The following is a 23,198-nucleotide window of genomic DNA, read 5'->3' as shown; positions in this document are numbered from 1 at the left end:
TTCCCTGTAAAAGGGGGAGACGGATAGAAAGAACACTGGCTCCAGGGTCAGAGGACCTGAGTCAAAATCTAGCCTTTGACCCTTACTGCCTATGGGACATTGGGCAAATCCCCCAACCTGTTGGAGTTTGTTTCTTTCTCTGTCTAATGAAGGGGTTGGACCAGGTCTAGATGGTCTTCTGGTCTAGATGAATGATTCTTCCAGTCCCCTAAGTTGGCTACCTCTTGATCATCTTCCTCTTCACTCCCTCCTGCCAGGTACCTAGTCAGTAGCCCAGTTTTTTTTGTTTTTTTGTTTTCACTTCTAGCTCTTCATCTCTTGCATTCAGGCTTTCATCACCTGGACTACCGGGTTAGCTTTCCAATAGGTCTACCCTTCCTCAAGTGTCTCTACCAATTAATCCTTCATACAGGAGTTGTTTCCAAAGCTGTTACATCTCTACTCAGTTAACTCCAGTGACTTCCAATTGTTGTAGTGCTGTCATTTTCAGTCATGTCTGACTCTTCAAAACTCCATTTGGCATTTACTTGCAAAGATACTAGAGTGGTTTGCCATTTCCTTCTTCAACTCAGTTTCTAGATGAGGAAACTGAGGTAAACGTGGTTAAATGACTTGCCAAGAACAACCCTGCATCTGAGGCCAGATTTGAACTCATGAAGATGAACCTTCCTGACTCCGGACCTGGTCCTCTTATCCATTGTGCCACCCAACTGCCTTTCATTCCCAATTATCTCTAGTATTCAATAGAAATTCTTTCATTTCTGGGGGCAACAAGAAGGTTCGGGGTTGAGAATCAGGCCTGGAGACAGTTCCTGGGTTCAAATTTGGCCTCAGACATTTCCTAAGTTGTGTGACCCTGTGCAAGTCATTTAATCCTCATTGCCTAGCCCTTACTGTTCTTGACTTAGAATCAATATAGTGTATTGATGGAAGGTATGGGTTTAAAAAATTCATTTTGCATTTTAAAGAACACTTTAGAATAAATTATTGATCATTCATTACTTCCTAAATTTCTTCCTATACGCCAATCCTTTTTTCCCCAATCAGAGAGCCATTCCCTGTAATGAATATTTCTTTTCAAAAGAGGGGAAAAAACCAAATACTTAGAAGTGGTATGGTAGAGAGAATCCTGGGACTCATCAGGAAAATCTGAGTTCAAATTCAAGCATCAGATACTTATTGTGTATCCCAGGGAAAGTCACTTAATTGCCATTTACCTCTGTTCTTCATCTCTAAAACATGGCTAACAGCATCTACCTCCCAGGGTTGTTGGGAGGATCAAATGAGATAACTATAAACTGCTTACTGTTATAAGGAAGAGGATTTTGGTTTGTCAGGTCTACAAGGGAGAGTGGCAGGAGGATAAAGATTCTGGAATGTTGGAAGTAAGTGGGTTCAGGCAGTTAACTAGGGGTTGAGCTGTCTTTCTCTGGTTTTGACCTGGGAAGATTAGTGGTGGAAGATTAGCCTTGGTGGCTGTACTACCTTAATTTCCCATCCTACCTGCTGTCCTGCTACTGTTTGCTGTGACCTACTGAGTTCCTGGTGTGATCCTGACCATCTGACCTTCTGATTTTAAGATCAGGTCTGGTTCCTTTCTGGGCCTTTTCTCTTTTGCCCTGCCCAACTACTTAAGACCACTACCTAAAATACCACCAAAAAGGGGTTGGTTTGGTGCAGCTTTAGCTAGAGTAGGACTGGGGATATTTTAGATCAGAGAGGCTAGGTTTAGTGTAGTAGGAAGACTTCCCTTGAGGGAACAATCTTAGATCTGGGGTTTGAGTTAGAGACATAAGCTTTAGGCTTATCCAAATTCCCTTTTCACCTTTCCTTATTATAATAAATCCAACATCTATCGCTGTTATTGAGTGGTCTGCCTGTATTGGGTCCTGTCAGTCTATCAACCCTGGTTCTATTAGCCTTCCCAAACCTGTTAAATCTTCTGATACTGGCCTATGTTAACCATTTAGTCCCATCCCCTAAAATCACCCTCTTACATTACTTAATACTATGTCTGGTATAGAGCAGTCACTTCATAAATTTGTTCTTTTCCTTTTTTCCTTCCCTTCCTTAATCCCTCAAATCTGAAAACATATACAAATTCCTCATCCGAGGAATCCCCATCTATGCAAAAGGGTAAGGCTGGAATGTTTTCTCATATCCCATCTTTGTTCTTTGCAATTTTGTAACATTCACATTTGATTTTCATTTTTTTCCTACTTACATTATTATCAATATCGTACAGTCTTCTTCATCCTGCTTATTAGTTCATTTTGCATCTGTTCATGGAAATCTTTCCACGATTCTCTGTATTCATCATATCCATTGTTTATTCCATATACTCATGTACTATGTCTTGTTTAGCCATTAACCAGTTTATTCTCCATTCTTTGCTACCAGGACAAGTGCTGCTATAACCATTTTGTTGTAGAAGAAGCCTTTTTTTCCCCCTTCTGATCTCCTTGGGGTATAACAAAGTAAAGCCTCTGAGTCAAAGGGTATAGACATTTTAGCCACTTTATTTGTTGAATTCCAAATTCCTTTTAAGTGATTTTGTTGATTAACAGTAACAATGCATCAGGGATGCCTACTTTTCCACATCCTTTCCAATACCGACTCCTCCTTTTTGCCAATCTGCTGGGCTTAAGATGATCTGGTTTTTGGTGATGTGGTGCATCCTTTCATAGTTTGTAATGGCTGTTTTGAGAACTGTTCAAATCCTCCAAACATCCTTTGGGCATTTAAAACTCTTCACACTCTGGCTCTGGCCTCCCTTTCCAGATTTTACCCCCTTGCTGCTCCACATACAAGACATCCCATCTCTCATCTCCATGCCCCACCTCCCTTGCCTGGAATATGACCCCTCCTTCTTTCTCATTTCTTGGAATCCCTGAGGCTCAGCATAGCTATTACCCCCTCCTACCAAAGGCCTTTTCTGACCCCTTCCAACTGTTCACTGACCTTCTTAGAGCCAGATCAACTTCCAATTTTGTGTCAGCCACTATGTTCAAGTTCTTAGGATCATGGGGTTTGGAGCTGGATGACACCTGGGGAACATATAGACCTATATGAAGACCAACCGATACCCTGAGAAACTTAGATTTGGGTCACATAGCTAAGAAATAGTAGAGGACTAAAACCCAAGTCTCATAGAGCCCCAAATCCAATGTTTTCTACTATACTGTATTTTATTATTGTGTCCAATCCAAATATGACAAGGCATCCTCTCAGATATTCCCAAGTGATCATCTAATATCCATGTGAAGATCCTCCAAGGAATGGGGAAATCTCACCAACTTTTGTGGCAAGTCATACCATGCTTGGACATTTCTGAAGTGGTTTTTGTCTCTACCAATACCAAACCAAACCAAAAACAACCAGCACTATTTCCTTTAAAGTATTATTTAAAAGTTTAATTAAACTACGAATCATTTTCGAAATCCTAGTACAAAAATACAATGTGAAGAAATGCCCGGAATGGATCTGTCGAATGTGAGGCATTGCTCAGACATCGACAATAGTGGATGGGGGGAGGGGGGAGCTGATTCAAAGTTCACTTAATTCCTGGAGCAAACAGAAAAAAATGAGAGAGAAGGGAGGAAGGAAGGTCAAGGGCAGGGAGCTAACATTCCCTGGTTTCCCGGTAGGACCAGAGCCACTGACCAACCTTCCAGTTTTCCATTGAAAATGGAAAGTGATGGGCTGCTTTGCTTTAAGTCCACGTTCCCACCCACACTTTCACTGAATTAGCCATAAAGGACAGGGAAGAAGGGATAAGAAGTTGAGTGGTGGGGAGTCCAACCACAAAGCAATCTAATGCCCATTCTTGGGCCAAACATTCAACAGTAAACGGCAAATTATTGAAAAGTAGGTGGGGAAGGAGGGGAGAAATCCCAGGGCATGCAACTGGAAGGAAAAATTGGATTTTCTGAAGGGGACAGAGCCCTTTCTCAGAAGGGCAAGTCTTGCCTTCCAGTGCAAGCCACAGTTCTTGGTCTTTTCCATGAGAAGATTCCTCCCTTCCCCCTCCCAACACTTTTATTTCAATGGAGGGTGGGACAAGCTCCCAGACCCATCACAGCTCATCTTCCAGATGCTTGGTTTTAAAGGAGTCACCTGTCAGCTTGTCCTGCGCTTCCTTCATCCCCTCCACCACTGTTAAAAAACAAAGGAAAAACAAGAAGACATCACACAGAGGAAAAAAGAAGAAAAATCCAGAAGGGACTACAAGGTGAACAACCTCGCCACTACCTTGTTAAACTTAACATCTAGACTGCTTTAAAGAGCTGGACCTGAGGGGCAGCTAGGTGGCTCAGTGGATAGAAAACCAGACCTAGAGATGAGAAGTCCTGGGTTCAAATTTGACCTCAGACACTTCCTAGCTATGTGACTCTGGGCAAAGTCACTTAACCTTGTTTGCCTAGTCCTTACCCTTCTGTCCTAGAGTTATTAATGGGACAGAAAGTAAGGGCTTAAAAAAAAGAGAGAAACACAAAAATCAAGAGAGCAATGGAGCCCTTGGGGAAAAAGAATCCAGGAACATGACAGGTGGGAGAGACCTGGGCAGGGGAATGAAACCTCAATAATCCCTGGGACAGAGGAATGGTGACTCAGAACCTAAAAACTGGAAAAGATGAGATCAAGAACTCAAGAGAATCTCAGAGTTAGGAAGGGTGTCAAGGCCTATTTCACCCCACCCACAGAAGAGTAGCCATACTGTCAAAAAGCCAGTTGAGAGATCTGCAGGGATGGCCTCTCAGGGCACAGAGCACAAGGTGCCTTGCTGAAACTGCCCCTGGCACAAGACTAATCCTTCCTTGACATGACAGGCAGATAGTCCAGCAAATTCTTGAAGACCTCCCAAGGCAAGGTCTCCAGGTCCCTCTTCAAGACACCCATCAACAACTTGCTAAAAAGGTCCTTCCAAGCACTGAAAATATTGCAAATGTGGGAGGGAGGGGTGTCCTGTGGGTTGGAAAGCTGGCCTTTGGCATGATACCCTGATGGACCTGCCCATTCAATCAGAAGAAGCTTGGTGGCTTAAGTGCCAGGTCATAGAGGCGACTTCTCAGAAACTGGCTGGCCTCAACCCTGGCTAAAGGCCTTCCTATACTACTGAGGAGCTGCCAGGATGGTTGAGGTCATATCCTTCCCCCCCCCCCCCAGGCAGAAGTCAGGGGCTGCCCAGTATGGAGAGTGGATGCTCCCCTTGTGCCCCATCTCCAGCTATCTCCAATTAAGTGATGTCAACATAAGGGCCTGACGCTTTCACTGCAGGCTCCTCCAAGGCCTAGTCAACCTGGCATAGCAGCTGCCAGTGAAGGCCTTTAGCTATTTGTTCTGGTTAAGGCTGAGATTAAGCGGCTAAAACTGGGTGTAACTAGTTCAGAGTCTGGTCATAAAGTGGCTGCTGAATTTATCCCTCCCTTCCCCCTGTGCTCTCTACACTTCCAGCTTGCTGCATGGGTCTAGGCACACAGTAGGTGCTTTCTAAAGCTTCAACTCATTATAGATCCTGAACCTGCTCCTTCTTGACCAACCTGGGTGGCAGCTGCCATGCTCCCACCCCAACGTACCCTGGTCAGCACTGATATAGAAGTACTTGTAGCTGGGGTTTCCTTTCTCATTGGTGATTTCAGGGCGCACCTGGCCGCTGGGATCTACAAGACAAAGCTCAAATGTCTATTATTGTTAACAAAACAATCATAATAATAACTCGACATCATAACAGTGCTTTAAGGTCCCTAAGGCACTTAACACACGTCTCATCTGATCCTCACAACCACCATGGAAGGCAGGTGCCAAAGTCATCCGCATTTTATAGATGAGGAAATTGAGGTTAGGGCTCTGAGGGAGGACTCAAATCTAGGCCATCCTGGACCAGTACTCTAGCCCCAACATCATACTGCCTCTAATAAAAAGAATAGGAATAGGGACTAAGAGCTGAGCCATGATTTCATTGGCATAAGGAACTCCCTCCACTGAGACTGTCTTAGAAAATTGTCAGAAGGGGCAACTAGGTGGCTCAGTGGATAAAGAGCCAGGTCAAGAGATGGGAAGTCCAAGGTTCAAATCTGACCTCAGGTACTTTCTAGTAGTGATCCTGGGCAAGTCACTTATCCCTGTTTGCCAAGCACTTGCCCTTCTGTTAGAGTTGTTACTAAGAAGAAAATAAAGGTAAAAAAAAAAAAAAAATTAAAAACAGGTTTCCTGCCTGAGAGGGGAGGGACCTGCTCAAGGTCACACCACCATTATGGGGCAGGATTTTGACTCTGGCCAATTCTCTAGCCCGGCTGTGATATGGCACTCAACTCCATTAAATGGGCCTTTCCATGATGTAAAACCATCAACCTAGTTACACTGACACCCACAACACACTTCTTAACCAGCCAAAGAGGGTGGAGCGTTCTGCTCAGCCTGGGAGACAATGGGCCCGTCCCCAGTGACCTCCTGGTCTAGTGGGGGGATATGGCCAAGAGGGCCAGGACGCCCAACAGTGAAGGTAACAATCCCTTTCCTTCCTGCTGACTGAAACCTAGCACTCTGCCATGCTTCTCTCTACTGCAGTCACTGCACCCCACCCAAATCACAAGAAATCCAGGGGCATTCCAGGCCCTCCTATCATAACCTCTTGTTTTTCCAGACTCCTCAGACCTTAGGAATGTTTTTTGGGATTTAAGGTTACTTCATCTAGCTATCTTTGGGGTCTATATAACAGCTAAGCAGCACAGAGCACTGAGCTTGAAGTTCAAATCTAGCCTCCGACACTTCCTAGCTATATGACTGGGGTCAAGTCACTTAACTTCTGCCTGAATCAGTTTTTTCACCTGTAAAATGGGAATAACAGGACCTATCTCTCAGTGTTCTTGTAAGAAACCAAATGACATTTTGGAGCAGCTAAGTGGATAAAGCACTGGGCCTAGAGTCAAGAAGATCTGAGCTTCACATGCAATGCTTACTAGCTGTGGGGTCCTGGACAAGTCACTTAAGCTCCCTCTGCCTGTCTCAGCTTCTTCATCTATAAAATAAAGATAATAATAGTGCTGACCTCCAAGGGTGCTTGGGAGGATCCAATGAGACAACCTTTGTAAAAAGGACTTGGTATGGTGCCTGGTACATGGTCGATGCCACACAGATGTTCCTTCCCTTCCTCTCCTCTTCACTAGCAAGCACCCACTGGCCCAACCCCCAGAGCACAAATGCTGAACTCACCTAGGAAAAGGATTCTCGGAATGTAACCGCCATCAGGGCTAAAGGCTTCATCCTTGGGTTCCTCTTCATCCTGGGGACAAAGGAGGAGGAAGATTCACTTTCTGAATAAGGAGCTCTGGAATTCTGACCCATCCCCCAGAGCCCATGGGCCAGAGGCGCCTTCTTCCACAGCAGCTTCAGGAACAGCCTTGCCTTTGACCTCAGGGCTCTCTCAGCTCACCCTTCCATGATGGCTACCAGAGCATGTGTCTCAGGCCCCCTCCCAGATTCCTTTGAGAGAAAGGTTCCTGTGCTGCCTAATATAATGTGGGCCAGTATGGCACATGGAAACAAGTGCTGGCTTGGGGATCAGAGAACCTGGGTTCAAGTCAAAGCCTCTGCTTCTCCCATGGCAGGGTGCTAAGAGGTCATGGGTCACATAGGTAACAACAGTGCCAGGATTTGAATCCAAGCCCACTAACTTCAAAATCAGTACTTTCCCAGGCCAGCAGGCTGCCCAGAAGATTACAAATAACTTGAAGGCAGGAAGACATCCATTTCTGTCTGTTTTATCCCAGCACCAGCAGAAACCTCATAAATTATGGCAGAGTTGATTCAAAAAAGAGTTGCCGCACAGCCCCCAGGATTACAGCAGCATTTTTTGAGGTTCTGAAAAAGTGGAAAGTAGGGAACAGAAAAAAGAGGCACAGGCTGCCTGGGTGCAATGGAGCATGATGGAGCAGTAAGAAACCAGGAAGAAGTGTGAGAAGGGGGAAGACTAGGGAACCTATACAAGGAGAAGAAAGGAGCAGGCCCAAGAGAACAATACACACAATGACAAGAATGTAAAAAGGAAGAACACAAAAGAACCCAGCCAGAGTGCTACAGGATGAATGCCAAAGCTTCGCCCACAGGACACAGGACAGGAGGTGATATGGAGGGTGGTGAGCTGTCATTAATTTATGGAATAAATTCATTTATAAAGTACCTATACTGTGCCAGGCACCGTGCACTGCTTGGGGCAAGAGTCCCTGCCCTCAAAGGGGCTCACAGTCCAATGAGGGAGACAACAAACAAACCACTGGGTATAAACAAGACACAGATAAGATAATGAAAGATAACTGACTGAGGGAAGGCACTAGGATTAAGGTTTCCTGGAGGAGGTGGGATTTTAGTAGGGACATGAAATAGGCAGAGATGAGGAAGGCCAATATTCTAGGCAGAGTCTGGAGATGGAATGTCAGTATGAGGGACAGGAAGAAAGTCAGGGTTACTGGACCCTGGAGAATAAGATGGGGGGGGGGGGGCAGGAATGTATGAAGCCTGGAAGGGGGAGGGGCAAGTTGTAAAGGGCTTTAAAAACTAAACAGAAGATTTTGTATTTGATCCCGGAAGTAATTGGGAGTCACTGAAGTTTCTTGAGTAGGGGAATACCATGGTCAGACCTATGCTTTCAGAAGATCAGTCTGACAGCTGAGTGGAGAAAGGGCTGAAGCGGAGAGCCTTGAGGCAGGCAGCCCCACCATCAGGTTATTCTGCTAGTTCAGGTGTGGGGATGAGGGTCTGCACTAAGTGGGGAGGGCAGTGGCAGAGGAGGGGGGGGGTGTCTGAGAGATGCTACAGAGGTGACATCAGAAGGCCTTGGCAATAGCTTGAATATAGGGAGTGAGAGAGCTAGGAGTCCAGGGCCTGGGTGGTGACCCCTACCATAACAGGGAAGGTAGGAAGGGGAGAAAGTATGGGGAAAAGATCATGAGTTCTGTTTTAGATATGCTGGGTTTAAGATGTCTTCTGGGACATCCAGTTTGAGACATCTCAAAGGAAACTGGAGATGTGAGACTGGAGGTCAGAGGAGAGGTTAGAGCAAAATAGGAAGATCTGAGAATCATTAGCAGAGATAATAATTGAGTCCATGGAAGCTAATGAGATCCCCAAATGTAGGAGTAAGGAGAGAGAAAAGGGCCCAGCAGAGACCCCTGTGGGGCACCCACACTTAGAAGGTGGGATCTAGATGAGGATATAGCCAAGGAAGCTGAGGAGTGGTCAAAAAGAGAAGAACCAGGAGAGAGTGATGTCCCAAAAACCTAGAGAGAAGAGTGTTAAGGAGAAGTGGGTGATCCACAGGGTTGAAGGCTGCAGAGGGGTCAAGGAGGATGACTGGGAAAAGGCCATTGGGAGCAGCAAGGTGGCTCAGTGGATAGAGAGTCAGGCCTAGAGACATGGAGTCCTGGGTTCAAATGTGGCTTCAAATACTGGGACCCTGGGCAAGTCACTTAACCCCAATTGTCTAATTTCTGCCTTGGAACCAATATTTAGTTAGTGATTCTAAGACAGAAGGTAAGGGTTTAAAAAAGAAAGAAAGAAAAGACCATTGGATTTGGCAGCTAGATCACTGGAAACTTTAAAGAAAGAAGTTTCAGTGGAATTATGAGCTTGGAAGCCAGACTACAGAGAGTTACACGAGAGAAGTGAAGGCACCTACTGTAGATGGCCTCCTCAAGGAGGTTAATCAGAAAAGAGAGAACTGTGAGATGATGGCCAGTGAGGATGGAACAATGAGTGTTTTTTGAAGCACCTAGAGACATGGGTGTGTCTTTAGACAGAGGGAAGCAACTAGTAGACAGAGACTGAAAGTAAGTGAGGGCATGGAAATAACAAAGAGCCAATCTGTGGGAAGAGTTGGGATGGAATAGGATCACTTAAGGTGCAAAAGGGTTTGCCCTCAGAAGGAGAATGTCCACTTCTTCACATGAGCCAGGGGTGAAGGAGAAAACAGTGGCAGAAGACATCTGGGTGATGGGGAGATGAGGAGATGCCTCAGCAAACAGCCTTAGTTTTTTTCAATGAAAGATGAAATATTTTCTCAGCTAAGAGGGTGTGGAGGGGGTTGTGGAAGGTTTGAGGACAAAAAGATTTGGAAAAGCTGCTATGATAAATTGTGGGAAAGTGAATTAGTTAGGGAGACTCCCTCCTCCCAAAGCATGGCAAGGGCACAATGGCCAGCACTAGCATACTGCCTTGCAGCAGAGTTCACGTATCTCATTTTGTCCATTTTGTCCATCGTCACAAGAGACGATGGTGCAAAAAGCAGCCCCAAAGGCCATGTTAAGTGACATGGAAGGGCAAAAGTTATGAGATGGAACTTCAGGAGGGCTTTGCCTCAGGGAGGGCTCAGTAGAGATGATGGAACAAATCTGCAGTAGATCTAGTCAGCAGTTTTTCTCCAGTCTCATTCAGCAGCATGGGAGTAAAATAAAGATGTTGGGAGTGATCCGAGGCCAAGGTGTGACAGGGCAAGATCAATAATAAGATAAGGGGACAAAACTTGAGAGAAGAGGACAGGGTAGAGTTGAACTGGGTTTACCAGAGGTTTAAAATGTGGAAAGAAGTACGGCTAGGACAGTGGTGATGGACAGGGAGAGAATGACAGAGGGGTCAAGGGGCTGGAAGTCACAATGAGAATGAAGAAGGGGTTTGAAGTTGCAGAGGGAAAAGTAGAAAGCCAATATATCGTGATTAGATCAATGAATCTCAGAATTCCTGGAAATGATTCCATTTTGTGGGTGAAGGCAAGATTAAAGGTATGACTATTTCTGTGTAGGGCTGAGGTGGAGTAGAGGAGCAGAGTATGAGAAATGAGGAAGCTGAGGTACTGAGAAACTGAGATGTCTGAGGGAAGGACTAGCTATCTGTACATTGAAGTAAATTAATACAAGGGCAGGAGCTGGGGAGGAAAGAAATACTGAGACACTGAAGTCACTGATGAAGGAAGGTGGATGCACTGGAGGTCAGTAGACAACAGCTACACATAATGTCCAGCCATGCAAGAAAGGGATTTGGAACTATGTTCCCAAAGTTACTAAATGGTGTATTCCCTTTGATCCAGAGATATTACTACTAGGCCTAAGGCCCAAAGAAATTTTAAAAAGAGGAAAATGACTTATATGTATAAAAATATTCATAGGAGTATCCATGCCAAGCAAATTATGATATGTGAATCTAATAGAATATTGTTGTGCCTCAAGAAATGATAAAAGGAATAGTTCAAGGAAACCTCAAAAGACTTGTATAAACTGATGCAGAGTGGAATAGAACTGAAAGAAAGATTTGAATAGTAACAGTATCATAAAGACAAAGAACCTTGATAGACTCAAGAACTCTGATCAACACAGTGACCACCTAGAATTCCACAACCAGCTAACAAAGTTAACTAACATCTCTAACAGATATGATAGACTCTTAGTACTGATGGACATATTTTGAGGACATGGCAACTGATGGAATTTTGTTCTAAGCATATTTGTTTCAAGGTGTTCCCCCCCCCTCCTTTTAACAGTGGGGAGAAGGAAGAGAAAATAGATTTTTCTTCAATGAAAACAATTAAGCTAAATAAAAAATACTGCTCTATGTAAGACTCTTAGTGGATGATTTGGTCAAATCTGAACTACTCTCCTCCCTCTTTTTTATACTTCATTATAAGGGATTCTGGGAGGGAGAAGGGAATATGCTATAATGGCAAACATAGGTGATGAAAAAATAAATTTAAAAAAATTTAATAGTAAGAACCCACCTATAGTTCCAAAAGAATGTTATATGTGTGTAAACATATTTCTAGGAGGATCAGTGGCCCTCATACATGATTTATGACTAATATCCATCCCTAGGCACCCAAGCTGGGCCACACATGTTAGATTAGATGGCCATTCCAATGAAGTCTATTCCGGTGAATGAAAAAGTATTAGGCATTTACTGTATGCCAGGCACCATGCAAAGCACCAACTCTGACATTCTGACAAGTCAAAGGGAACCCCATCATGATTCAAGTGCTAAGTTCTGCCTTGGACCCTTTACTCCCAACAAACAGGGAACCTCCTCCAACCTTACCTCAAGATTGACCATAATAAAATTGTGGGCAAGCTCTGAGATCTCCTTGGACTCCGCAAACAAGGGCTTTAATGCTGATTTAAAAAAGAAACAAAAAGAAACAAAAAAAGGACAAAATGATTCAAAAGAAGGTCTGTCTTCACTTAATTTAAACCCTATCCCCTGACTGTCACAAGGGGGTTTCTTTATCATAATTGTGCCTGTTGCTACAGTACTTTCAGGCTTACATAGGCACTCTCCTTAGAACAAAAAACCCTGTGCAAATATTATATAAAAATAGGATGTCTGCCAAGTGCTTTGCAAACCTCAAAGCACTATACAAGTGCTAGAACTATGATGATGACCCCTATTTACATGAGAAGACTGAAGCTCAGAGAAAGAAGTGGCTTATCCAATATCAATAAGATGTATCTCAGGTAAGAATTCACGTCTCAGACATCTGAACCCCAAATCAGCCAGGATCGTTGGTCTAGAACCACTGGAGTTCATCTAGTCCAAACCATTAATTTTAGAATTGAGGAAAACTGAGGCCCAGGGAGGGAGGGAAGTTATGTTTCTTAGGATCCTTAATCTCTGCTTGGAATAGCCTTCAGAAGCCACTCAGCCCATTCCTTCATTTTATACATGAGGAAACTGAGGCCCAGGGTAAGAAGCAGAGTCAGATTCAAGCCCAGGGTTTTCATGATATCACATGGCTTCTCCAAATAACAAGATGCCACTAAGGGCACTGGACAGCCTTTACACCATTAAAGCATTTCTTAAACACTTACTGGGTACAAGGTATTATGCTCAGGGAAGAATATACAAAGATGATAAGAGTGGCACAAACTCTGCCCTCATGGAGCTTACAGTCTCTTGAGTAGGCCTAGACATCATTCACAGACATAGTTTAGGATTGAAGCAGAATGGGGTTAGTGTAGAGGAGAGGGCTCCAGTGAAGAGAAAAGGATAAGATTCAGTTCATCAAGGAGGGGCTACACCTAGTCTAGGTCATGTAGGTAAGGAAAGGCCTTAGACAGTGGAAGGACAGCATGAGCAGACGCATGACAAGAATAAGAAATGGAGAATACTGAGGTTTAGATGGAATGAAGAAAACATGAATTCATAGGCTCAGGAATAACTTTAGTGGCCAACTAGTTGAGTCCCCTCATTTTACAGATGAGAAAATTGAGGCCAAGGGACTTGCTAATCCTAGCTCTGCTACTTACCATATGTGTGATCTTGGGCAGAAACTTAACATTTCTTGGCCTCAGTTTCCTTATCTGTGAAGTGAGGGGTTGAATTAGATGACCTCTAAGGCCCTAGCTATCTCTGGTATTTCTACACCTATTCAATATTTGAGGCAGGATTAGAACCCAGATCTTGTAGCATTCTCTCTGCTACACCAAGATGCCTCTCAATTAGAACATAAGAGCACGGTGTCATGGGAGACCAGAAAAGTTTCCCATACAAATCAATGATGTTCACTTTACAGATGAGGCTCAGAGGGGTGACTTAATTTGCCCCAATTACACAGGCAATAAAGGACAGAGACAAGATTCACACAGAGCCATTTCACTGTGCCTCTGGATGAGACATTAAGCTTTCAGGGGACAGGGACAGTGTCCTGGCTTTCTTCTAAACCTCCAAATCATCATACATACTACCACCAAAAAGTACAAGGTAGAAAAAATGCCTTCTGGAGGGAGGGTGTGCATATCCTTCATAGACACAGAAATACTAGCACATACGTGTATACGTACCTTTGCATGCGCCACACCAGGACTTGTGAATGATCACCATCAAGGGCAGCCCACTTAGGAAATAAAACAAGGGAATAGTGAGAACAACTTACTAATTCAGTCTTGGAAGGGATGAATTTTCACACTTGTTCTCTCAATTGTCTTAAAAATCCTCCCTGGAAATGAGGCCAGAACAAACCTCTCTTCTCACTTGAAGTGGAGGACTAGAGGACGGGCCTGAAACATATACCTTAGTCCAAGTGTCCATTTGTTTGGCATAACTAGATTTCTTGTTTAGGAAAGTGGATCCTATTGGTCAGAAGACAATGAGAATTGGTAAGAGGTTTTTTTTTTTTTTAAACCCTTACCTTCTATCTTGGAACTAAGTATTTCAAGGCAGAAGAATGGTAAAAAGCTAGGCAATGGGAGTTAAGTGATTTGACCAGGTTCAGCCAGCTAGAAAGTGTCTGAGGCTGAATTTAAACCCAGGACCTCTCCATCTCTAGGCCTAGCTTTCAATCCACTAAGTCACCTAGCTGCCCAGAGTATTATTTTTTAAGCATCAACATTTTATCAGAATTCCCTAGGGACATGGTCTTCTCATTCATCTAGATGATTCTGGGTTCAAAAAGACCATGTCAGAGGAGTGCAAACTCTAGGAAAGTGATGGTAAACCTTTTAGAGACTGTGTGCCATCCTCCCCTCCCCCCACCAAGTGCCCTCATCTTATCCCAGATGGGAGGGAGAAAGCACTCCCATTGGGCTACTAGGCAGAGGGGCAGGTGATGTTCCCTCTGCCTTTCTAGTAACTAACTCTGGTGGGCTATAGCAACCATGCCCTTTTTTGGTACATATGCCATAAGTTTACCATCACGGCTCTAGGACAAAGTAGAAAAACTATATTTCAGTATCGAGAACCAGCCTAAGCTCTCATCACCAGGACACAGGTCACTAGGGGATTTTTTTGGTTATAGCAACTCCTAAAACAGTCTAAGGCTTCATTGCTGGAGGGAACCCTGACAAATGAACCAAAAGACCTTTTGGCACACTGAAGATTACCACCATACTCACAGAGGAGTTAATTTCAGCTCCAATATCAAGATTTAAGAAGGCCAGAACATGAAGCAGACTGCTTTTTCCTTTGTATAGTAGGAAAATCTTGAACCCCTAAAGACTGCATTGCCCAGAGTTCCTTTCTGTATTACCTAGAATGCTTTTCCTTTTGTTTACATTTGCCTGGTCCCGTTTGCATAAGTTCTGAGGCTCTGCCTAGTTCTCTCTCTTTTGTTCCTGGGAGTGGGCTGGTTAGTAACTTTTTAGTTAGGTCTCTGTTAGTTTATTGTTAATAAAATATTCATAAATATAATATTTAGTATTTTGCATATTAATTTTAATCTTCACACCTTCATCTTGAGGTATTCGAGCCTAGCCTAGGATGGAAGACCACTCATCAGGAAGGAAAAGGTATTTATTTAACATCTAAGTGTCAAGTCCTGTGCTAAAAACTGATGATGCAGAGAGCTCACACACTAGTGGGGAGTACAACCCTAGAGGAGGTTCAGCTATAGGACAGATGGAAAGGCTTAGTGGTCTTCAGGAGTACAGCAGCACCACAAGATAAGACTCCCCTTAGGAGAATGTAAGCTCCTTAAGGGCTGGGATTGTTTCATTTTGGATTCTGTATTCCCAGTACTGAGCACACAGCAAGTATTTAATAAATGCTTGTGGCTTAACTGATTGCCCTTGGAGGTTACTTGCAGTGCTAAGTAGATGAGTCCTGCTCCAAGCCCTATCTCTCATCTTCTCCAACTCATAACTTCCAGGTCTTTCCACTGACTGTGAGAAAATAGAGAAAGCCCTGGAATCATTGGGTTCAGTACTCTTGGGTTCTAATTTAGGCTGGTTCTGTCATAAGGTCTGACCTTGAGCAAGTCAATTCCTCCTGTTTCTGGTCTTCTATTTCCTCATCTGTTAAAAGGAACTGGAAGATTGTATTGGGCAGTTTCTGATTCTGGCATTTTCAAAATAGCCACTGGCATTGATGTTAGAATTCTAGAACCCAAAATATTAAAGCATAGAAGCTAGAACATATAAAGCCAGATGTGAGGACTTCCAGAAATAGAAAAAGTAGTTGGAAGAAACCCTGATTCTCTATCCAGGGGTTCCTAATCTTTTTTGTATTCTGGATCCCTTAGGCAATTTGGTGAAGCCTATATATTCCTTCTCAAGATGCTTTTAAAAGCATTCAAAAGAATTACAAAGTGGATAGAGAGCCAGGATTAAAGATGGGAGGTCCTGGGTTCAAATCTGATTTTAGACACTTTATAACTGTGACCCTGGCAAGTAACTTGACCCCATTTGCCCTTAATGCTCTTCTGTCTAGAACTGATATTTAGTATTGATTCTAAGTCAGAAGTTATGGGTTTTAAAAAAATAAGATTACAAGAAAGCCCAAATATTAAAATAAAGATGTTATTTTTTTCCCATCCAAATTCACAGACCCCATCTTGGCTCCAGTTAAATCCCATCATTTTTGTTTAAGCACCAGAAAAAGTAACTAATCCAAGACCACCCAGATTTGAGTGACTACAATGGGACCCAAAGTCACTCAATGTCATGTCCTTTTCACTACACCACCTGCTCAGGGCTATAAAAATACCGGTTACAAGGGCCACCAATATTGTACAAGGTCACAGTAGGTATAGCTGTCCAGGACTCTTTCAGGCTATCATCTCCCTTATTTCAAGGCCAATTACACAATATAAACCAATCTAGCACCAAACACAGAACACAACAACCCAGATCCCAGATCCTTTTGAATTCAAGGGACTTTAACTCCCTTTGAACCTGGTACTAGTAATGAGTGACTCCTATTTTTTTTTTAAACAAACCCTTTATTGTTGCACGACTCACAAGCAGAATTCAGTCAGCTCTTTATGGGTGCTTGTCCATGGCCATTTTCAGTCTTTTCCCTGGCTGCCTCCAAGGCTGAGAAAGGCAAAAATTTGCTACTTCCAAAAAAAGAACACAAGCTTAACACCACGTTCCCCACACCTAAAGCCCTCTTCTCTGGAGGAGATCCATTCAATCATCCTTCAGGCCACTTTCCCATCTTCACAACCCAAACTGGCCACAATCTGAAGTTAATTAAGACATTCATCAAGTCCTGAGGGTCTTATACCATCTGATGTGGTTGGGGAACAAAGGGGGGGGGGCAGCTTCAGGCTTTCCAGCTCCTTCCCTCTCTTCAGTGGAGGCTCTGCCCCAGGTACTGCAAGAACATGTTGGCCAGCTGGGGCAGGTTCTCCTTGTTAGGGTGCATTTTGGTGTAAGAGATGAACTGGCGCCTGAGCCGACTGAGCTCAGCCATGGAAAGGGGGCGTGTGAACAGCAGCCTCTCTGTGGTCCCCGGCATAGTCAACCAGTCCCCAGGGACAGCGGTTTTCTGAGCCTCTAACAGGGCTGCCAGAACCTGACTTGTGACTTGGTCCAATTGGTGTAGGAAATTGGTGGATGACAGAGGCTGGGACTGGGTGGCTTGATGGGGTGCGGGTACTTGGCTCTCAAAGAGGGCTGCCCGGATTTGGGCCAAGGGCAGAGGATCCTCGAGGCCCACCACCGTGAATAGAGGCCGGTCCCAGCGATTCCTGGAGTCTGGGGCCTCAAACCGCTGGGCCAGGGCATCCAGGAGCTCCGGAGGAAAGGAGGGGTCCGGCGCTGCCTCCTGGCTCCCAGGTTCCGTGGTTCCCGGTCCCCCGATCTGCTCCAGCTCCCAACCATCAGCAGCTCCGTCCTCCACAACCCCACATCCTGGCCTTCCTTCTGGCCCAAGTGCCTTCGGCCTCTGGGTTGCCTCGAATCCTTTTGCCTGACGCTCTGGGCCCTGTTCCGAGGACTCCTCCAAGGGATCCGAGGCCGCTGGCCCCGGCCTCCAGCTGTGGGTCGATGACCCGACCTGAGCTGGGCTGTCCCCCAAGCCCACTGCGCGTGGCTGCGGCCTCAGGGTGTAGAGCAGGCAAAGCGGTGTGCGCGCCGCCCGGGCCAGGCAGTAGAGCTCATAGCGAAAGCCCTTGATGTAATTGAGCGAGTCGAGGAGGACAACGGAGCGGGGACCAAGCCCGCGTTCCACCGACGCCTTGAGGGCCGCACGCAGCGCCTTCTCGCGGCTCGGGTCGGTGTAGGCCTCTCGCAGTGCTGCCGGCCCACCGGGCCCCAGCACGTCAGCATCACGCACGACCGTTACGGGGCGACCCTCGGCCTCCAGCGCCGTCTGAAGTTCGTCTGCACGCCGGCTCCGGCCGCTGTCCGGCAGCCCACACAGGACCACCAGCGGCATGACTACCCGCAAGACCACTTCCAGGGTAGCCAGCGCGAGCCTCCGGAAGCACTACCCAAGCTTCCGCTCTACACTCTCGACCAATCGGTACGCAGCTAACCCAGCCAATCAATGCACAATATCGAAGCAGGTTGAGGGGTGGGGCGAAACCGGCCCGGTTGCTATGGTAGCAGAGGGCGCGGGGCCAAGGCAGTCACGTGTCTCTCACGCAGGGGAAAGGGGTCAGGAGAGCACTGGACAGAGTAACTCCAAGGGGCCACAGCGTCCAAAGAGCCACTCTGCCCCCGTCCCAGTCTGGATAACTGTACCCCAAACCACTAATTCCGGCCATGGAGTGGGGGGCTGAGTTATCTGGGCCTCACTTTAAACAGATCCTCCCTAAAGCCTTAGCTTCTGCTCCAGAAAAATGTGGAATAATGACCCCCACCCCCCATCCCCAGGAAGTTGGTCAGAGGACGAAGTGCTGGAGGAGTCCCCATACTTTAGCCAGTCTGAACCCCTCTTTTACAGGTGGGGAAACTGAGGCTCCCAGAACCTCAAAGTAGCAAAGCCAGCATCTGAAACCATCCCTGCCTGCTTCTGTACAATTAGAAAGGTCTTACCTCCCTAACAGACTCAATCAGATCCACTAAGATGGTCAGCAAGATGCTGATGGGTTCCACAAAACAATTCACATTCCTTAATTGTCAGAAAGGGGTGGTCCTTAGTTTCAGGGCGTGCCAGCCTTTTAAAAAAATCATATTCTCCCCCCAACCTCAGCTGTCTACCCTGTAATCAAGAGTATTGTCTTCTCCACCTACCCAACTACATACTCCCCCAAACTATAATAAGGCTGCTGAGCTTTACCTGGGGTCTTTGGTCATTGAGAAAGGCCACTGACCCAATTTATTGGTTACTGCTAACCTTCCAAATTAATTGATCATACTCAGAGCACTACCCCATGCTAACCAATCCAATCCAGCTTAAAAGTCCTGGGTAACTTACCACTCTTCTACCTTAGAATCAATACACAGTTTTAATTCTAAGACAAAAGATAAGGGTTAAAAAAAGTCTTAGGCAATCATTCAGCTCCATCTTCTGCTTTCCAGTAGAGCCTTATACCCCTTCCTGAAATATGAGTCAGAGGGATCACCAACCTGGAGCTGGTAAGGCCCCCAGAGGTCACCTAGTACACAACCTCTTCATCTTATAGATCAGGAAATTGAGGCCCAGGGAAGTGATTCTCTCAAGGTCATGCAGGCAGTAAAGACACAGAATCTGAAACCAGAATCTTTTCCATGGCAGCACACTTTCCCCAACCCCTTTGGAGGGTGGGTGCTGAGTTTTCCAACAAGATCACCTGGAGTGATTCTACCTACCTGGCAGCTGCTTCTTTCTTTCCATCTTCTAATGTTCTCCAATGAATGTGATCCCCAAAACCTGGAAAGACAAAGGCTTAAAATAAGCTTTTCCATTGTGAAAAGCCACAGTAAGGCTGGCATTGACCCAGTCACAGGGGTCTACAAAATGTCACATGATCCCACTTCTCTGGGCCCTCAAGCTGATCTCTATTGTCATCAGGTGGGCAGATAGTTGCTGTTACTTCACATACAAAAAAACTAAGGTTCTCAGCAGCAATAAGGCATGCCCAAGGTCACAGAGCCAGTGAGCTGAGGGGGAGGAGAGTATGTGGGTTTTCCTGAAACTAAGTCAAGGGTGCATGCTGGAGATTGCCCAGCAAAGGAAAGTGATAGGCTTCAAGCCTATGTGATAGGAGGCTCAGTTGAAGGGATCAGGGATGTTGTTTAGACTGGAAAAGAGGAGTCTTGGGATGGAGGAGCAAGGCATAGCTGTCCTCAAGCATCCAAAGGGTTGTCACGTGGAACAGAGATTGGATTTTTTTTTTTAATTTGACCTTAGAGAGGAGAAGCAATGGGAAAATTTTGTGATGTTGCAAAAGAGATGGATTTAGGTTTGATTTAAGGAAGAACTTCCTAACCATAAGTGTTATCTCAGAGGAATGGATTTCCTGCTTCTAGAGGTGGTGAGCTCCCCATTCCTGGGAGGTCTGCAAACATAGTAAGGATGTTCACTTGTTGGGATACTGTAGAGGAAACTCCTTGGACAGGAACAAGACTATGTAGGGCTGAAGTCCCTCCCTGTCAGAGATGCTTTGACTGTTCCCAGCCATCCCTTTTCTACTTTCAAGCTGAAAATTCTGTTATAAGAACCATTACTCACTGAAGTTGCTTAAGAGCAGTTTCACACACATCATTACCAAGTGACTGAACCAACAGACATCAAAAGGGATCCTGAGCCAAGATTCCTCCTCCTCTGAGCTATCCACAGTGATCAATAAGTCAAGGGGAGAACTATTTCACTTTGGCCTTGGTAACCCCAATGTCTAGCACAAGACCTGGCACATAATGATGAAGATGATGTTCAGTTGTGTCTGACTCTTCATAACCCCATTTGGAGTTTTCTTGGCAGAAATACTAGGGTGGTTTGTCATTTCCTTTTCCAGCTCATTTTACAGATAAGGAACTGAGGCAAACAGGGTTAAGTGACTTGCCCAGGGTTACACAATTAGGAAGTATCTGAGACCAAATTGAATTCAGGCTCATCTGACTACAGGGTCAGCACTCTATCCACTGTACCACCTATTTGCCCCTGGCATATAGTAGGTACCTAATAGTTACTGATAAATGATTATTGATTGATTGAGTTCTTTCTTGGTCATGTTAGCTGCATGACCTTTAATCTATTAAAGTTTAAAACCACATTAAGACTTTGGAGACAGTCCATATGAATGCCAGCTATTTTTATTAGAATGAGTAAAGTCAGACTTGTAATCAGGTACTTTACTAGGTAAACTCTCCAGAGCTCTATAAATGTGAGTTATTTCTATTTTTTTAAAAGAGTTTACACAAAATTATCCCATCCCTTGATCCAATCTGGCCCTGTCTGAGTGAAGTCCAAAGAAAAGCTATCTTCTTTTCTCATCCTATAACAGAGTTCTACTAGATAACCTAGTAGACTCAAGGTCCCTTTAAGATCTAACAACAGTAATATCTGATCCTCTCCCACTTTCTCCTGACAGTCTCAGATCCAGGCCTATTGAGGTCCTTCAGGCCTTGCTAATCTCTTTTCCAGGAAGGGCCAATCCTAGGAAGAGGCAATATTTGTCTAGTTGCTGAGATCCCATGCCATCTCATGCCCATGTGGAACCTCTAGAGAAGTCTCTAGCCAAGCTGTCACTTGCCCAGGGGTTAAATGGCTCTGGTCATTAGCAAAGCAACCTAAAAAAATATCCTACATTATCCTCAGAGCCTTAACCAAATGCCATCCATGTCAAGGACTCCTTCCTACATTCTGCTGTGCAAGGACTTCTCTAAGGTTAAGATGGGTTTGTGTAAAAAATACTTCAAGAATTTACATTCACAATAATAATATAATAGCTAGCATATACATACTACTTTAAGGCTTGCAAACTTCTTTACAAATATTATCTCATTTGACTCCCACAATGACCCTGAGAGGTCATTGCTATTATTATCCTCATTTTACAGTTGATGAAACTGAGGCAGAAAGAGCTTAAGAGACTTGCCTGTAGTTAAGTGTCTGAAGCTGGCTTGGAATTTAGGTCTTTCTGACTTCAGAACCAACTCTCCCTCAAATCCAAGGAGCTTGCTCCTTCTGGAGGTCAAGGGCAGTCCAGTGGGATAGTGGATAGATTTAGAATTGTTAAGAACTGGGCTTGAATCCTGATTCAGACATGTATCAGCTATATGCCCCAGGTAAGTGACTTAAATTTCTCCCCTGCTTAGTTGTCTTTAAAATAAGGATAATAGCACCTCCCTCTGGAGTGTGGCAAGTATTAAATTGAAGGACAGAGAGACAATCAAATGGCAAGGACTTATTAAGTGTTTACTGTCAACTAGGCAAGAGGGATACAAAGGCAAAAAGAACTGGAACTGAGATTGAGCCAGGATTAGGAACTCCTTGTTGAGGAAAATCTCTCCACCAATGCAAGTTGCTACCTTCTCTGCAAGTTATAGGCTTAGAGAGTTGTCTAGAGTATTTGGAGGTTAAGTGACTGGTCCAGGGTCACACAGCCAGGATGTGCCAGATCTAGAGCAGGATGTCAGATGATCTGGTCCAACTCTCTTGGTAGGGGAGGAGGGGGAGGGAGAAGAGCTCATGGAGGAGTCCAGAAGCTGGGGGAGGAGCACAGGGTGAGCAGAAAGGGAGAGTGCAGGGACGCAGGGAGCTCGTGGGGAAGGAGTCTGGGAGCCCAGGGGACATCTTGAAGTTCACAGGGTAGTTCAGGAGTGCAAAAGGTGTAGAGAGGAGGAAATGAGGGAGTGTAGAAGCAGGGGATATTGGAGAGATCTGTGGGGGGGGCCTCAAAAGTCCAGAGTAGCCCAGAACTGCAGGGGGCAGGGGTGGAATGAAGCTACAAAATGGGTCTAGCATCAAAGGCTCCAGAAGCTGAGAGGATGATCCAAAACTGCAGGGGGTGGGGGAAGTCCCGGGAGAGGTTGGGGAATCCAGGGCCTGGGCAGGAGGTGAAGGGGACCTCCAGCAGGATAGGGGGTTTAGGGCCCCAGGAGTGTTTGGGGGGGGCCAAGGCACCAGGAGGTGGTGTAAGGGAGCCCAAGAGTTTTAGAGGGTTCAGGGCCCCAGGAGGAGGTGCAGGGAGATCCAGCAGGGTAGGGGGAGGCAGGCAGTCTGACCCTTTCCGAGCCCTTCTCCCACGGAGGCAGAGACGACGGAGAGCAGCAGGCAGAAGTAGCAGCAGCCCAGGGCGAAGTGGAACGCTAGCGGGGGACCCATAGCGGGAGGGGCGCGAGGCGCTAGCGAGCAGTCTCCTCTTCCTCCTCCCTTTTTTTTTCTCCTCCTCCTTGCTGTGTCCCGGCAGCCAGACCTCGAAGGAAGTGAAGTCGAACGGATGTGGGCGGTGCAGAGCGCCGTGGGCGTGGGGGGGCGGAGCGCGGGCGGGGCCTCGGCTGTTAGAGCGGGGGCGGGGCCTCAGCGGGTGGAACGGGGCCCGAGCCTGGCTCTGAGGCCTCGGGGAGGCGGGGGTG

The 23,198-nt window shown here is 45.6% G+C and overlaps 2 protein-coding genes across 2 annotated transcripts; both read right to left on the bottom strand.

Annotated features, from left to right (window-relative positions):
• Window positions 1-3,391: 3,391 nt before the first annotated feature.
• TXNDC12 (thioredoxin domain containing 12) lies at window positions 3,392-23,032 on the bottom strand. The gene is made up of 7 exons (XM_044673452.1): window positions 22,848-23,032; window positions 19,491-19,551; window positions 13,818-13,870; window positions 12,076-12,149; window positions 7,213-7,282; window positions 5,577-5,660; window positions 3,392-4,155 (listed from the first exon to the last, which is right to left on the bottom strand). Exons 1-7 carry the CDS (start codon window positions 22,945-22,947, stop codon window positions 4,076-4,078), a joined length of 522 nt encoding a protein of 173 aa, XP_044529387.1. The 5' UTR covers window positions 22,948-23,032; the 3' UTR covers window positions 3,392-4,075.
• KTI12 (KTI12 chromatin associated homolog) lies at window positions 16,680-18,132 on the bottom strand. The gene has a single exon (XM_044673451.1). It carries the CDS (start codon window positions 18,130-18,132, stop codon window positions 17,044-17,046), a length of 1,089 nt encoding a protein of 362 aa, XP_044529386.1. The 3' UTR covers window positions 16,680-17,043.
• Window positions 23,033-23,198: the final 166 nt, after the last annotated feature.

The sequence above is a fragment of the Gracilinanus agilis genome, chromosome 4, assembly GCF_016433145.1.
Source record: "Gracilinanus agilis isolate LMUSP501 chromosome 4, AgileGrace, whole genome shotgun sequence".
NCBI lineage: Eukaryota > Metazoa > Chordata > Mammalia > Didelphimorphia > Didelphidae > Gracilinanus > Gracilinanus agilis.
This window is presented reverse-complemented; position numbering and strand designations above follow the sequence as displayed.